A 15,922-nucleotide genomic window follows, 5' to 3' on the forward strand; every position below is an offset into this window, starting at 1 on the left:
AATTACATGACAAAAGTGTCGGTATCATCAAACAGAAAGTATTAGAAAGCGAAAATAAATACAAGTGTTTCCATGTGGACCATAAAGGAATCTTGTGGTTCGAGGATCGCCTAGTCGTTCCCAAAAATCATGAGCTGCAGAAACAAATCCTGGACGAAGCACATCTCTCTAAATTTTCCATTCATCCAGGTAGCACCAAGATGTACCAAGATCTCAGACAAAATTTCTAGTGGACTCGCATGAAGAGAGAAATTGCTAAATATGTCGCAGAGTGTGACACATGTCAGAGAGTGAAAGCTAGTCACTTGAAAGTTGCTGGAACTCTCCAACCTCTGCCAATTCCGTCCTGGAAATGGGAAGATATCAGTATGGATTTCATCGTGGGCTTACCGAATACCTCTCAGCATCATGATTCCATTTGGGTTATTGTCGACAGGCTCACAAAAACCGCTCATTTTATTCCAGTGCATATTGAATATCGGGCCAATAAATATGCCAAAATCTATATCGATCGAATTGTCTGTCTACATGGTGTACCCAAAACGATTATCTCGGATCGTGGTACTCAGTTTGGGGCAAGGTTTTGGGAGCAGCTCCAAGAGGCTCTCGGAACTAAATTAATTCGAAGTTCAGCTTACCATCCACAGACTGACGGACAGACCGAGAGGGTGAATCAAATTCTCGAGGACATGCTTCGAGCATGTGTCATCCATTATGACAAGAACTGGGACAAATGTTTATCCTTGGCTAAGTTTTCGTATTACAACAGCTATCAGGCCAGTCTGAAGATGGCACCATTCGAGGCCTTGTATGGTCGACGGTGTCGAACTCCTTTGAGTTGGTCCCAGACTGGAGAACGCAAAATATTTGACCCGAATTAGTGGTCATGGCGGAGGAAAAGGTAAAAATAGTACAAACAAATCTCCGAGCAGCCCAATCTCGGCGAAAGAGTTATTTTGATAAAAGAAGGGATCCTTTGAAGTTCAGGGTTGGTGACCATGTTTATTTACGAGTATCACCAACTCGAGGCGTTCAATGTTTCGGAGTCAAGGGCAAGCTAGCACCTCGCTATGTCAGACCATATGAGATCATTGAAGAATGTGGACCCGTGGCTTATCGTCTGCGACTTCCTTCGCGACTTGCAGCCATCCATGATGTTTTCCACATATCCCAACTCAAGAAATGTGTCCGAGTTCCGACCGAAATCATCGATCAACAGGAAATTTTAGTGGAGCCCGACCTATCTTATACTGAATATCCACTCAAAATTCTGGATCAAAAAGAGAGAGGCACCCATCGAAAAGTGGTGAAAATATATAAAATTTAGTGGTCGCATCACACTGAAGAAGAGGCCACTTGGGAGACGGAAGATTATCTCAATCGACAATATCCGGGTTTTCTTAGCTCTACCCCAGGTATCTTATTTTCCCTCCCTAAATTCAATCATCCAATCTCGGGGCGAGATTCTTTTTAAGGGGGTAGGTTGTGATACCTCAGGTGTCAGTACACTTAAATACAGATCACTGTACCCAATTAAAACTTAAAAGAAAAATATGGGAAATTAATTCAAAGAGGAGAGGTCAAATAAAAGTCAAAGTATACAAAAGAAATTAAAAGAGAAAGAAAAAGGAGTGAAAAGCTACTCAAAATCCAATTAAAAAATGTTCACAAAAATTTAGTTGGCTCATGAGAAGTACTTTAAATGACATGTGCTCAATTGAACTTTCAGCCAACAACCATCAAAAATCTAAATAAAGTCAAAGTCCTTTTGTGCAAGTGTGGAAATTTAAAAATAGTTCAAAATAAGAGTTTCAAATGAAAATTTGCATAAAACAAAAGTTGTAGATCTTGAAAAGTTATGCAAAGTTGGTGTTCAACACTTTTTCATTTGAGCCCTCTAAGAAGGAGATATTTTTAGTTTACCGAGAGGTCCCTGAACTTTTAGAAATCACAGATAGGCCCTCACCTCCATCTCTCCCCTCTCTGCTGCTCTGTTTCACCCGCCGCCCGCCGTATGCCGCCGGTGGACCTCGTCCACGGCGCGTCCGCGGCCAATTGGACCCGAGGGAGCTCTCCAGCGCCACCTGGCCTGCCTCTTGGCACCTCCCCATGCTAACACGCGTCCTCGGCGCACTCCCAATCCGCCACGCCGCCCCGCCATGCAGCTTGCCGCCTGCTCGCTCTGCTAGCTCGCCACCGAGCCTTCCCAGGCCAGTTCGGCCTTCCCCAGATGCCGCTCCCCTTGCCCAGGACTCCTCTCGCCTATAAATGGCACAGAACCCCCGCCGTCGCGCGACTTCCTCTCTTTCTCCCTTCTTCCACCGTCTGCCATGGCCGGCGAGATGTAGCTCGCGCGGACCGGCCACCACAGCCCCGCATTGCTCCATCCAACCACCCCAGCAGCTTCGCCACACTCCAGTTAAGCTCCACGCGCGCTGAATCGAGCCCAAACCCATCCCCGTCGCCGTTCACCTTCCGTGCCGCCGCTGGCGAGCTCGGGCTCACCGCGGACCGGCCAACCCAGAGGGAAACCGTGCACGAGAGCTAGCCCAGGAGCTTCCTCACGCTCTCGCGGTGCTCGTCCACGCGACGTTCCTCTACAACGAGCCCTGCTTCGCCTACACCACCGGCGACCGAACTTCTTCTCCGCCATTAGCGCCGACGAGCTCGTCTCCGGCCATCTTCCACTTGAACATCTACAAGGGTGGGTGTTCCTCGAACTCCTCTCTCTCACGCGCCTCCCCGTTGCAGCCCCGGTAAGCCCTGCCTAGCAGAACACCACCGGCAAGATGCCATGGCGGAGCAGGCCGGCGAAGGACCCGGTTGTAATTTATTTTTTTTTCGTTCGAGGGTGTGTTTGCAAGTTTACCAGAGTATCGCAGTGAACTTTGAAAATGCATAACAAATCACAGAAAAATCATAAAAATGCAAACTAAACTGATCTGGAATCCTTAAAACAATATCTACAAGTTTTGTAACAACCAAATCTGCATAAACTCAACCAACATTTATCTATGGAAAAGAATAAGAAAACCAACCCATGCATGTTCAGGAAGTTCCACTCAATCAACGACCTTGATTTTTGAATATGTTATCACTGATGAAATTTTAATCTCACAGTAAAAAGATGGCACCCAACTAAAACTGTTATCTTGTTGGAACAATCAAGATTCTCAAATCTGTTGATGACATTGACGATTTAATGCTGGAAAACATATACATGAACTTGTTATGGAATTTCTACTACATGCATGTGTAACTCAAACCATGTTAATCCATACATTTCAGAATTATTAGAGTTCATTTGCTATATACCAAGATTAATGCTTGTTTAATCAACTTAATTCATCATATATAGTTTTTATGCTCAGAAAATCTATATTTATTTCTGAAGTCTCACTTTGGCTCTGTGATCCTGCCTGAAAATTTTGAGCTACGGTTACTGAGTATTGCTTTAGATAAAAATCATGCTTAGTATCTCTTGGTTAGAATTACCATTTTTGTTCTGAGTAAACTAGGCCATATATGATCATGATTTTTGGACATGTTCTTAGTTAGAGTATATGCTCACTATAATAAAAAGTTCACATGCAGTACTGATCAAATGATCTTTGAAAAAAATTATGCTAACTCATGTTAAGTTAAATGCATAACTAATTTATCTTGTTGATATAAAGCTTGATAATTTTTTCTGGAGTATGTATAGCTCATGACTAGGCTCTGGTAAAAATTTGAGAACCATATCCCTAGTATAACTCTCTGTAGAATTAATCTTATTTAATAGCTTGCTAAATTTGTTCATTTTGTCACCTCTGGTGTATAAGTATATAAAATCTGGAAAAATTACAGTACTGAGGAGATTCCATGTAGATGCTCCCGTAAAATTTGTAGCACCAGAACCCATGTCAAACGTTCTGTGCAAAAAGGTGAAGCAACTAAAGTAATCTACTTACATGAATTGTTATGGTTAATTGCTTTATGATTAGATGCTAAAAATTATACCATAGATGCTAGAGTATCTGATCTGTGTTATATTAATTTTTCATCACTATCTCATGAGTAAATTTTTTGTTATGAAATAGTGAAAGCATGCTATGTTTTAATGATAAAAATGAAAATCAAACCCCACACTAATTCATGAAGAAACATAGTTGTGATTACTACTCCATAAATGACTGCCCATGGAATGAAATTTTGAGATCATCACTGACTTAACTTTTGTTGGACTATAACTTTATCGTGAAGGAAAGAAAAATCATATCATGTCATAATAACACATCTTTGCATTTGCATATAGAAACGGTTAATCTCGCGGACTGTGAATACGAATTGGTGCCCGCGGACTCTCGTACTGATCAGGAGGTTATTTCGAACTGTGCTAATGTAGCTCAAGACCTGGGCCAAGCCCCAGAGGTTTTTCTGCCTGACAGTGCCCAAGAAGGCAAGCCCCGGCGCATGATCCCATTATTTTCGCGTTATTTACATCTAACTATTCATATATGTTGTAATAATTTTATTTGCGCATTTACGTATTCTTAGGCGTTGTTCGAAACCATAGATGCATGTCTCCTAGGTACCTATGTTTGTTATCCGGATCTTTTTCTCGACTAGTTGCCCCGCTAACTAGGTACGGTAGAAGTCGAGAGGTTTCCTGCCTTTTGCGAGATTATAGGAGTTGACTGACTTTAATTCCTGCTGAAATATAAGGACAACGGGCAGGGTTGTGTAGTTGTGATACCCTACTGGTGTAGTCGAAAATGGTTAAGGTCGCGGTGTGTGGCTCATTTCGTTAAGCGTTTGAAAGTCCTAGCCACATGTCGAGAAATATGGTAATCGGTAAGCTGAAGTACCTGATTGGACCGGCGAGTGGAACGACCATTCACCCTCTTGGTAGGAGTAGGGTTTATTTTTGTCCGGACGTACGGGTGCAGAGTGGTCGGACTCTGTAGTCGGGGAGGGTGACCCGAATCCACGGACTGGAAAGAAAGGGGAAAAGTAGCGTGGGCGAAAGTGAAGTCGATCCCCATGCGTGTGCGTTAGGTTGCCCTGGCCAGGTTGAAATTCGATTCGGAATCGTCCGCCTCTTACGGCATGAGATTGCTTAACGTTTTTGGTCACATAGAGTAACAAGTGGAACATGATGATGATAATACTGATGGTTGATTAAATGATTGCTCTACCATGTTTGTATAGAGTTAGATGCAAACGTAGAACGGTTAATTCAACTAGAATATGGTAAAGTTAAAATCTGAAAATAAGGATCAACTCTTAGTGGCGTTTTTGGCAAAACAAACCCCACCAACCAAAAAGCCTTGCATGTCTAGTTATCGGACTATGTTATATCCGGTGACGGGTAAGTCTTCCTGAGTATTAGTATACTCAGCCTTGCTTGTGGCACTGTTTTTAGGTACTAACTTCGAAGACCTGTTTGCGAGTCTTACTTGGCCGTGTACTTTGCCTCCGGGCTGGGCTGTTGAGTGGGTTGGCCCTTCAGCTGGTGCTGACCACCCTCTCGCTGAGTGACATATTTCGTATGGGCTTTATCGATACGTCACTTCCTTTCGTTAGATGTTTTATTGCTTCCGCTGAGACTATGACACTTGAATAATTTGAGTAGATGGAACTCTGTAGTACTTTACTATTCTGAACCCGGTTTGTAATAAATTCATCTTCCGCTGCAATCACTCTGAGATGCATGAAATGTTCTGTGTTGTAATCTCTGGGCTCACCTTTGTGTGAGTGTTGTCTGCTGATCCTGGAATAGCATGGCTTTAATCGAGGCTTCACTCGAGGAACTACCGGTGCGTGCCGAATTGGGTCAGAGTTGCCTAGCAACGAAGATCAGTGCACCCGAGCCCAGTTAGTTTGGGTGGTTCCGCCACAGCGTGGTGCCGGGCCAAGTGGCCTGTGGCGCGTGGCAAGTAGAGGACGAGCCAGGGCGACACGGTTCCGAGAAAAACCAGGGGCGCGCGGGCCCATTTGGCCGTTCTCGGGGCGGTTTTCCGTCGCCGGAGTACGGACGGCGTGAGAGGAGAGAGGTGCTGGCAGTGGCAGTCTCGTAAATAATTCGAAGTTCAAAACTCAGTTCTGTAATTTCAACTTTTCTCCTTCTTATTTGCTCCAAATGAAAAACTTTTGAATACCATTTATGTTCAGTTTTTCGAGATCTACAACTTTCGTGTAATGCACTTTTTCATTTGAGCAATGGTTTGAGAGTTGTTTAATTATTTCAAAAACTGGCATGTAAAGTACTTATCATTCCATGTGAATTTTGGCACTTTTGCTCCTAGGCTTCAACTAAACTTTTGTTTAACATGACATAGTGAATATGCCTATTTGTTTTCATATGCATGTTTGCATTGGTTTGAAAGTTATTTGAATTTCCTTACCACTAAAAATTGAACTCTTGTTTATTTGATTTGTTTAAAATTTGAGTTTGCAAAAAGTCTTTTAAAATAAACTATGTGTCACAATAATATGAGTGTGCGTTTAAACTACATGGTTATGACAAGTTGAGCATGAAGGTTTTACGAAAATTAGAGGAACAAGTTTTATATCCACACATACTCCTATACAAGGATGCATTATTGTTTTGTATAACTCTTTGTTATCATGAGCTAAAGGAATATTTAACCAATATTTAACCCTTTGTTTGAATTTTTATTTTGTTTCATAACTCCAAGTTGTCATTTGAGAAAGAAATGAATAACTGAATATTTTCTTAATGAACCTTCAAGGTAAGTATGTTTTATGTCTTCTTTTCTTTAAAAAGATTTTCAAGATTCAAAACTACTTGTTTGTTGAATATTTGTGGTCTTATTTTATTATTTTATTTGAACTAGTAGCTCTTCAAAAATCAAAGAATGGTTCTAATAATCATTTCAACCGATGGTTTTTTTCAGTTTAAATTTGATTTGCATAGAAAGTTTATAGCTCATTATGAAAGGTGTATTTTATTGCCATATTACCACTCATGTCAAGTCAAGCTTAAAAGTGTATCAAACATTATTTTTCAAGAACTCTGCACTCAAACACATGCACACATACATTTACACACAAGTTTATAAAAACTAGATATAGGATTCTTATTTGAGTTTTCTTAGCTCATTTGTGTGTGAAGTTATGTTAATTGCCTGGCTTTCATTAAACTGACACCAGAGGTGTCACAGCCTACCCCCCTTAAAAAGAATCTCGTCCCGAGATTCAGGTAAATATGCTAAGTGTGGATAGTGTGTGTGCCTTTGGTTGGTGAAACCAAAAAGTAGACATAATCACCAATTTCAAGTTGCAAAGGGTTTCTTCTTTTTGCCAGAATAACTCATTTGGCTAGAGTGGGTAGCTTTAAGATTTTTGGGTATTATTCTTGCTGGTTATTTTTCCTGATTATCAAGTCTGGTCCAAATATTTAGTGGTCTTCGGTTTGCGACAAACTCAGAGGAGTTCGACACCTTTGACCATACGAGGCTTTAAATAGTGCCATTTTCAAGCTTGCTTGATAGCTGGGTGAGAACTCTGCTAAAAACGGGCATTTGTCTTCAAGGTTGTCATAATGAATGATGTAAGATCTTAGCATGTCTTTTAGGATTTGGTCCACTTTTCAGTTTGGCCGTCGGTTCTAGGATGATAAGCTGAACTTCGGATCAGTTTGATACCGGAAAAAGATTGCAAGGGATTTCCCAAAAGTATGGTAGGAATTGAGCGCCACTATTGGATTTAAGTTATCGTACAATTGAGTGAAAATACTTACTGTCTTATCACCGCTAATTTTAGCGGGCATACCATTGCTCTCTCTCTCTCTCTCTCTCTCTCTCTCTCGTTTATTCGATGCAGAGCAGTACATGACCAGTTTTGATCTACCATCCAACTTCGATCCGAATTCTAAGAGAATTGATAGAATTGTGAGACGCCGCGTCGTCCCACCCCAAAAGAAACCCACTTGGAATCCTCGTTTGTCAGTCTCAGCACCACCCATGGCCAAGACTCTCAGGCAGTACTCGGCCCCGTCCAGCAGCCACATCCCTACAGGACTGAACAATGACCAAGTCAATGATGACTTTGAGCTCAAGTTGGGACTGGTGAACATGGTTCAAGCGAGTCCATTCTGTGGAAAGGCATCAGAGGATGCCAACGCTCACCTTCAAAACTTCTTGGAAGTGAGCAGCACTATCAACCCCAGAGGTACCACGATGGATAACGTCCGTCTACGGCTGTTCCCATTCTCCTTGCTAGGCAAGGCGAAGATGTGGTTTTACACCAATAAAGCAGACTTCACAACATGGGAAGCTTACTCCAATGCATTCCTGACAAAGTACTTTCTAGTGGGCAAAACCAATGCCCTCCGAGGAAAAATCTCTGGATTTCAACAGCTCCCGGATGAAGCCATTCCGGAATCTTGGGAGAGATTCTAGGTGTACATTGCAGCATGTTCCGACCATGGTATGGAGGAATGGCTGATTATTCAGAGTTTCTTCAATGGCCTGAACACGCCAGCCCAGAATCACATTGATGCAGCATTAGGTGGTCCCTTTCTTTCGCTCAGCATGCATGAAGCAAAGGCGCTGGTAGAGAAGATTGCTTCCAACTAGAGTTGGAAAGGTGATAGGCAGCAGCAACCCCGCAAGGGAGTTGATCAGATCGACAGTATCGATATGCTTGCTGCCAAGATGGACCTTCTTATGAAGAGACTGGAGTCTCCACACCAGGAGGCTAACCAAGTTATGTATTCTCGCATGACTTGCGAGGTGTGCGGAGAAACTGGACACATGGGTAGCTCTTGCCCGGTCACTCAGGAGGAAGCTCACTTCGTTGGAGCAAACAACTCCAATAGCTCAGGCTTCCGTCCTCAACAAGGTTGGAATTCCAAGCCCAACCTCCCCTTCAGTCAACAGCAAGGTATGAATTTTAATAACAATTTTCAGCCTTCTTTAAAGGACCTAGTCTATGGCCAAAAACAAATTAATGAAAACATTAGTAAGAAATTCCTTGCTAATGATAAAATTTTGGAGTCTTTGGCCGGACAACTAGAGGGCATAAACTCTGTTATTAAAAATCAGTTGAGCTTCAATAAAATGATAAAAACTCAAGTTGCTCAACTAGCCTCATCTTGTCCTAACAACAAATTGGGAAAACTTCCTGGGCAACCAGAAGTTCCCCCGAAAGAGAGTGTTAGTGCGGTAACTACGCGGACGGGTAAGTCCACGCAAGAACCACTATACCCTAAAGATGCAGGATCTCGGCGGAAAGCCGTACCCGCCAGCAATACCTCTGCTGCAGATGAAGACCAGGAGGAGGCAGAAGAGTCCAACATCACTGCTGCCCAGGAGGAAATCGTGGAACCCCCTAGAACTTCATGGGAGTTTAATGACACTACTGCCTTACCATTTCCGGAACGGTTAAGGAAGCCGGTGGCCGACGAGCAATTCGGCAAGTTTGTCATGGTAATACGGAAGTTGTATGTCAATATACCGCTTCTTGATGCTATGCAAGTACCAACCTATGCCAAGTACATCAAGGATATACTTGGTAACAAGAGAATCCTGCCCACCACCGAGGTTGTGCAACTCACAGAGGAGTGTAGCGCAGCTATACACGATCCTCTCCTGGAGAAGAAGAAAGATCCAGGATGCCCGACAATCACATGTTCAATTGGGAGTCAGCATTTCTCACACGCTTTGTGTGATCTCACGAGTTAAATTTTCGACATGAATTGGAGGTCGGTTTGATCGAATGGACCGAAAGGCTTATCCATGGATGAAAGGACCCACAAGTCAGTGCAACATTGAGAACAAGCCAGTGATCCAATACCCTGGAGCAATCACAAGCGTCAAGTCATAATGTTGGTGGAACCGAGGGCCATCATGTGCCATGGAGAGGTCGGCCGGCCTCCCTTAGGCCGGCCGGCCTGGCCTTGTCTGCGTTGGAGCTAAGCAAGGAGAACCGACATCTAGGAGATATCAGGAGCGTCCATCCGAAGGCGGTGCCCGAGAGGCGGCATACCCAGGCCGGCCGGCCTAGGGGAGGCCGGCCGGCCCCACCTAGCATCCTCTGGCGTCCTCCCTTCGCGTGGAGTTGAAGCCCAGTTAGGGGTTGCTTACAACTGCAGCTACCGGTCAATTACCGACCTCTAACCACTATAAATAGGACCTCCATTCATCACTTGTACACACACCAAAAGGAGTTCTCTTCTCACTTTTCCTTTCTACAGTAGGTTAGGTAGTCTGGGAGTTAGAGTCGAGTCGAGCTTGTCTTGGGATTCCGGAGTCGTCATCGGAAGTCGGGTATAAGGTCTTGTATCTTTTCCTTTGACATTTATCAATATAAGTTATCTTCTTTATCTTTTCGAGTCAGCTTTACTTTCCGCATTTATTTATCTTCCCAAGTTATCATACTTGTGTGCGGAAGTAATTCCTTTAGCTTAGACTTTGTATCTCTCTTGTTGTCGGGTGCCACAATTAGGGACACCCTAATCGGGGTACTAAGACCGTTTTTAGAAAACACAAACGCCTGTTAAATCAACTAGTCCCACGGCCTCCTTCCAATCCGGAAGAAAGGAAAAGACTCAATAAAGCCCAGCACGCGGCCCATTCACATCCCCCTCGAACCCGCGGAACGATCTCCGCCTCGCTCGAGGGTCCCTCCCGGGCCCGCTGGACAATCTCCGCCTCGCTCGAGGGTAGCGAACCTACCCTCGAGCGGGTGATTCATTCTACGCCTCGCTCGAGGGCTCCCCCGGGGACCCTCGACCGCGCAACGCACTTCCGCCTCGCTCGAGGGTAGCGGATCTACCCTCGAGCGGGTAACTCATCTCCGCCTCGCTCGAGGCCGTCTCTCGGCACAAGGGACAAACGGCCCCGCCGCCCAACCGCCCGCCATACGAAGGCATTAAAGGCCAGCCACTCCGCCACGGCTCAAAGGACGGGCGGCGTCAGACCGCCATTCCCACAGTAGCTGTGACCGGGGTCCCATCCGCTGACCCTGGTCATCACTCCACCATCCCGGACGCTGTAGCAGCGCCTTGGGACCTGCGCCTTGGGACAAGACAGGCTCGGTACAACTCCCGCCGACCTTCCGGACCCGCCCCCCACTGAGGAAGGGGTCCGGCGATGGCACGTGTCCCCCGGGCCTTCTAGTGTGCACACCCGCACTCCGACAGGGGGTCCGGGTCCGACTCGCGCCATTACTACTGCCAAGGCACTGCAGGATGACCGGCGCCATCCCCGCGGGACCAAGGACGAAATCCAGGACAACAGCAATGTGCGCCGCCTTCCCACAGTGCACTTCCTACAGTGTTCGACCACTGTACCCGCAATTCGGGGGAAACGACGACTTCCGCGCCCTACACTCGTGTACGCCGCCCCCTCCTTGTAACTATAAAAGGAAGAGGCGGACCCCCTTTAAGGGGGGCTGGGCTCATCTGGACGCGAGACTCTAGCCGGCTGGTCTCTCTGGTTTCTATCTCCCAAGAGAACTCTCAGCACTACTGATCACTCATCTCAACCGACTCTACTCCTAGCAGAGACCTGGGAGCTCCCCTCCCTCTCTCGCCTCGCTTGTATCCCCTACTATAAGCACCCCGGGTGCAAGATAATACAGTGCCCTCGCACACCCCCCTTGCTGGACGTACGGCCCCGCGGCCGGAACCAGGATAAAACTGTGCGTTACTATGATTGCCTCTTGCATCATCATCTGGGACGAGGAAACACGCAGCATTTACTAGTTGGGATCCAGGCCCCCGGGTCGGGACACCGACAGTTGGCGCGCCACGTAGGGGCGCTGCGTGATTTTTTCTCTCTTTTTCCCATTTGATCTCCAGGAATGGCGAGCAGATCCAGCCCATACCCTATGGGTGTTTCGGATCCATTCCCAGCGGGACGCGTTATCTCATTCGGGAGTCTCGAGTTCAGGGCAACCGGCAACGGTTACCTTATGCAGCTCCTCTCTCCTGGACGCAACCCCATCGCTCCGACTTCGCAAGCCCGGCGCAACAGGCGCTCGGGTCAGCGTTCGCGACAAGCACGCGCGGAGCGGCGTCGTGTGGCACGCCACAGCTCCCCCACGTGGGTTGAGGCTGGCATGTCGCAACTCAGCATCACGGCCAACGGGGCCACCGTTTCATCATCACGTACCTCGGCGTCATCTGTGCCGACATCGTCACCTGCTGCGGCACTGGTGCCTCCCAGGGGGGGCTTGACTTCGGCGTCGCCTTTCCCCTTCGGGATGCGCAACGCTGCTGCTCACGCCTCGTCAACCAGCGCTAGCTTCATCGAGCATGAGGATATGCCGGGTCGTCATCTTCGGAAGATTCGCAACCCCATCGCGTCATCTCCTGACGAATCCTACCCCTAGACGGCGAGCTCGATCGCCGACGACATCGACTTCTTCATGAACAACTTCGTAGCCGAGGAGGCCGAGGACTACTCCGGGGTCCGCGACCCCGGCGCTCTCCGCGCGTTCCAGCTGGCGACGGCCTACTGCCTCACCTGCTCTGAAGACTCCAGCGAGGGGGATTTCGATCCTTCCAGGGAATGCTTCATGGCGGACCTCGCGGACGAGCAAGACGACAATACTCCAGCCAACGACGAGGGCGGCGGGGCGAACGTACGGGCAAAGCAACCGGTGGTCCCGGCCGCAGCCCCTTCCTCGTCAAGTTCAGCGGCGAGACAAGCTCAACTGGCGCAGCTCAGCGAGCTTCAAGCCAAGCTCGACGAGCAGCATCAACAAACCCAGGAGCTACGCGCCGCACTCGAGCAGCAGCATACCGCGCCTGGTGCACACGCCCAGGCGGCGGGACGTGTTACACGGGAGCGCATCCTGGCCGACGACAACGTCGACAAATCTCCGGAACTGAAGACGACGGGCGAGAAGCTCGTCGCTGCGGCCTACCTACTCCAAGCTATGCCCGAGCCGTCGACACCTTCGGGCCGCAACTTGCGCCGCGAGGCACAGGAGCTCATCGAGCAAGCTGCCGTGCAGCAGGCCGAGAGCTCTGCGTCTCGTATGCGCTCGAGGGCACCGGAGCAGCGTGGTGGGACTGCGCATCAGGACCGCGAGGTCTCCGTGCACACACCCCCAGTGGGGAAGGGCAAGGCAGCCGTAGCGCCCGGCGTGAGGGCACCCTCGGTGCACGAGCGCATCGGAAGAGTTCCCGTGAGGGAGCGAATCCGTGATACTCGCGGGTACGCTAGCGACGGCGACGCCCGCAACGTCATCAACGGCAGGAGGTACACCCCTCGACTGGGGTGGACGCTTCGACCCTGAGCACGACAGGGGTGAGTCACCGGAGCCTCCGGGCACCCGGGTGTTCAGCCGGGAGATTCGAACAACATCTTTTCCCCCGCGCTTTCGACAACCCAACACCCTCGTCAAATACTCGGGCGAGACTGATCCTGCAGTCTGGCTCAATGACTACCGCCTAGCGTGCCAGCTAGGCGGCGCGACGGAGGACGCGGTCATCATCCGCAACCTCCCTCTTCATCTTGCCGACGCCACACGAACGTGGCTCGAGCACCTGCCTGCGGATCAGATCCACAACTGGGCCGACTTGGTCCATATCTTCGTGGGCAATTTCCCGGGCACGTACGTGCGCCCTGGGAACTCTTGGGATCTCAAAGGATGTCGCCAGAAGCCCCGCGAGTCCCTGCGTGACTACGTGCAAAGCTTCTCCAAGCAGTGCACCGAGCTCCCTAGTGTCACCCACGTCGAGGTCATCAACGCTTTCCTCGAGGGTACAACCTGCAGGAACTTAGTGCATGAGCTTGCCAGAAGCCGACCCGTCAACACCAATGAGTTGTTCGACGCTGCCACCAACTACGCCGCCGGCGAGGAGGCTGTTGGTGCCATCTTCGACGACAAATCAAGCAAGCGCAAGGATGATGCGCCCGCGGAGGGCGGCAACGTCAAGCCCAACGCCCCCACCAAGAAACAGAAGCGAGGCAGGAAGGGAAAGAAGCCGGTCCCGCCGAACCAGCGCGGGTCGGGGCAGGTAGAGGACTCCGAGGAGGCCTTCGCAGCCGCCCCAGACCGCAAGGGACCTCGAGGCCCCCCTCGAGGCGGCGGTGGCCAGTTCGACGACATGCTTAAGAAGCCGTGCCCTTACCACAAGAAGAAGGATGCGGGCGACAAAGGTGGAGATGACGAGTTCCCCCCAGTGGAGAACGCCTTCTTCATCTTTGGAGGAGCGACGACGAATATGACTCCTCGGCAGCGCAAGCATGAGCGCCGCGAAGTCTTTTCTGTCGCCAAAGCCACGCCATCCTACCTCGACTGGTCGAAGGATACCATCGCCTTTGGCCGCGAGGACCACCCCGACTACGTCCCGCATCCGGGACGGTTTCCACTTGTTGTCGACCCCATCATCGGCAACACTCGCTTCTCCAAGGTGCTCATGGACGGAGGCAGCGGCCTCAACATCATGTACGCCCCCACCTTGGAGCTCATGGGGATCGGACTAGACAAGCTTCGCCCCAGCAAGTCGCCATTCCATGGCGTTGCGCCGGGGAAGCGAGTCCAACCCCTCGGCCAGATCGATCTGCCTGTGTGCTTTGGCACAGCAGCCAACTTCCGCAAGGAGGTACTCACTTTCGAGGTGGTGGGATTTCGAGGGTCCTATCATGCCATCCTTGGTCGTCCTTGCTACGCCAAGTTTATGGCCGTCCCCAACTACACCTACCTCAAACTCAAAATGCCAGGTCCGAGGGGCATCATCACCATCGGCTCTTTGTTCGAGCACGCCTACGATTGCGACGTCGAGTGCGTTGAGCGCGCGGAAGCTCAAGCGGAGGACGAGGCCCTCGTAGCCACCCTCGACAAAATGGCGAGCGAGGCCTTGGACTCCACACACCGACACGCCGGGAGCTTCGAACCCGCCGAGGGTATCAAGAAGGTGCCCCTCGACCCAAGCCACTCCGACAACAAGGCGGTGCAGATCAGCGCCACCCTCGACGACAAATAGGAAGTGGTGATCGTCGATTTCCTCCGCGCCAACGAAGATATCTTTGCGTGGAGCCCCTCGGACATGCCTGGCATACCGAGGGAGGTCACCGAGCACTCTCTTGATGTCCGACCCCACTCCAAGCCGGTGAAGCAACGCCTGCGACGCTTCGACGAGCTCAAGCGCCGGGCGATCGGCGAGGAGTTGTAGAAGCTTCTGGCGGCCGGATTCATCAAAGAGGTATTCCATCCCGAGTGGCTGGCTAATCTAGTATTAGTGAAGAAAAAGAGTGGAAACTGGCGGATGTGTGTGGACTACACTAGTCTAAACAAGACATGTCCGAAGGTTCCCTTTCCTTTGCCACGAATTGATCAGATTGTAGATACTACTGCGGGATATGAGCTCTTATCCTTTCTTGATGCTTACTCCGGTTACCACCAAATCAAGATGAAAGAGTCCGACCAGCTCGCGACCTCTTTTATCACACCTTTCGGCATGTACTGCTACATTACGATGCCCTTTGGCCTTAGAAACGCCGGAGCTACCTATCAACGGTGTATCCTCCACGTTTTCGGAGACCATCTCGGGCGGAGCGTAGAGGCATATGTCGATGATATCATTGTAAAATCCAGGAAGGCGGACGACCTGGTTGCCGATCTCAGGATCACATTTGATTGCCTACGGGCCAAAGGGGTAAAACTTAACCCCGAGAAGTGCGTATTCGGGGTGCCTCGAGGCATGCTCTTGGGTTTCATTGTCTCCCAGCGGGGCATCGAACCCAACCCTGACAAAGTCTCGGCCATCACTCGGATGGGACCGATCCGAGACTTAAAGGGGGTACAGAGGGTCATGGGATGCCTAGCGTCCCTTAGCCGTTTTATCTCGCGTCTCGGCGAGAAAGGCTTGCCCCTGTATCGACTCTTGAGGAAAACCGAGCGCTTCACATGGGCCCCCGAAGCTCAAGAAGCCCTTGAAAGGCTGAAGGCATCGCTC

General features: G+C 49.2%; 1 protein-coding gene across 1 annotated transcript; it reads left to right on the top strand.

Moving 5' to 3' along the window:
- Positions 1-14,383: 14,383 nt before the first annotated feature.
- Positions 14,384-15,042, top strand: LOC120705135. The gene has a single exon (XM_039989641.1). It carries the CDS (start codon positions 14,384-14,386, stop codon positions 14,948-14,950), a length of 567 nt encoding a protein of 188 aa, XP_039845575.1. The 3' UTR covers positions 14,951-15,042.
- Positions 15,043-15,922: the final 880 nt, after the last annotated feature.

The sequence above is a fragment of the Panicum virgatum genome, chromosome 4K, assembly GCF_016808335.1.
Source record: "Panicum virgatum strain AP13 chromosome 4K, P.virgatum_v5, whole genome shotgun sequence".
NCBI classification, from domain to species: domain Eukaryota; kingdom Viridiplantae; phylum Streptophyta; class Magnoliopsida; order Poales; family Poaceae; genus Panicum; species Panicum virgatum.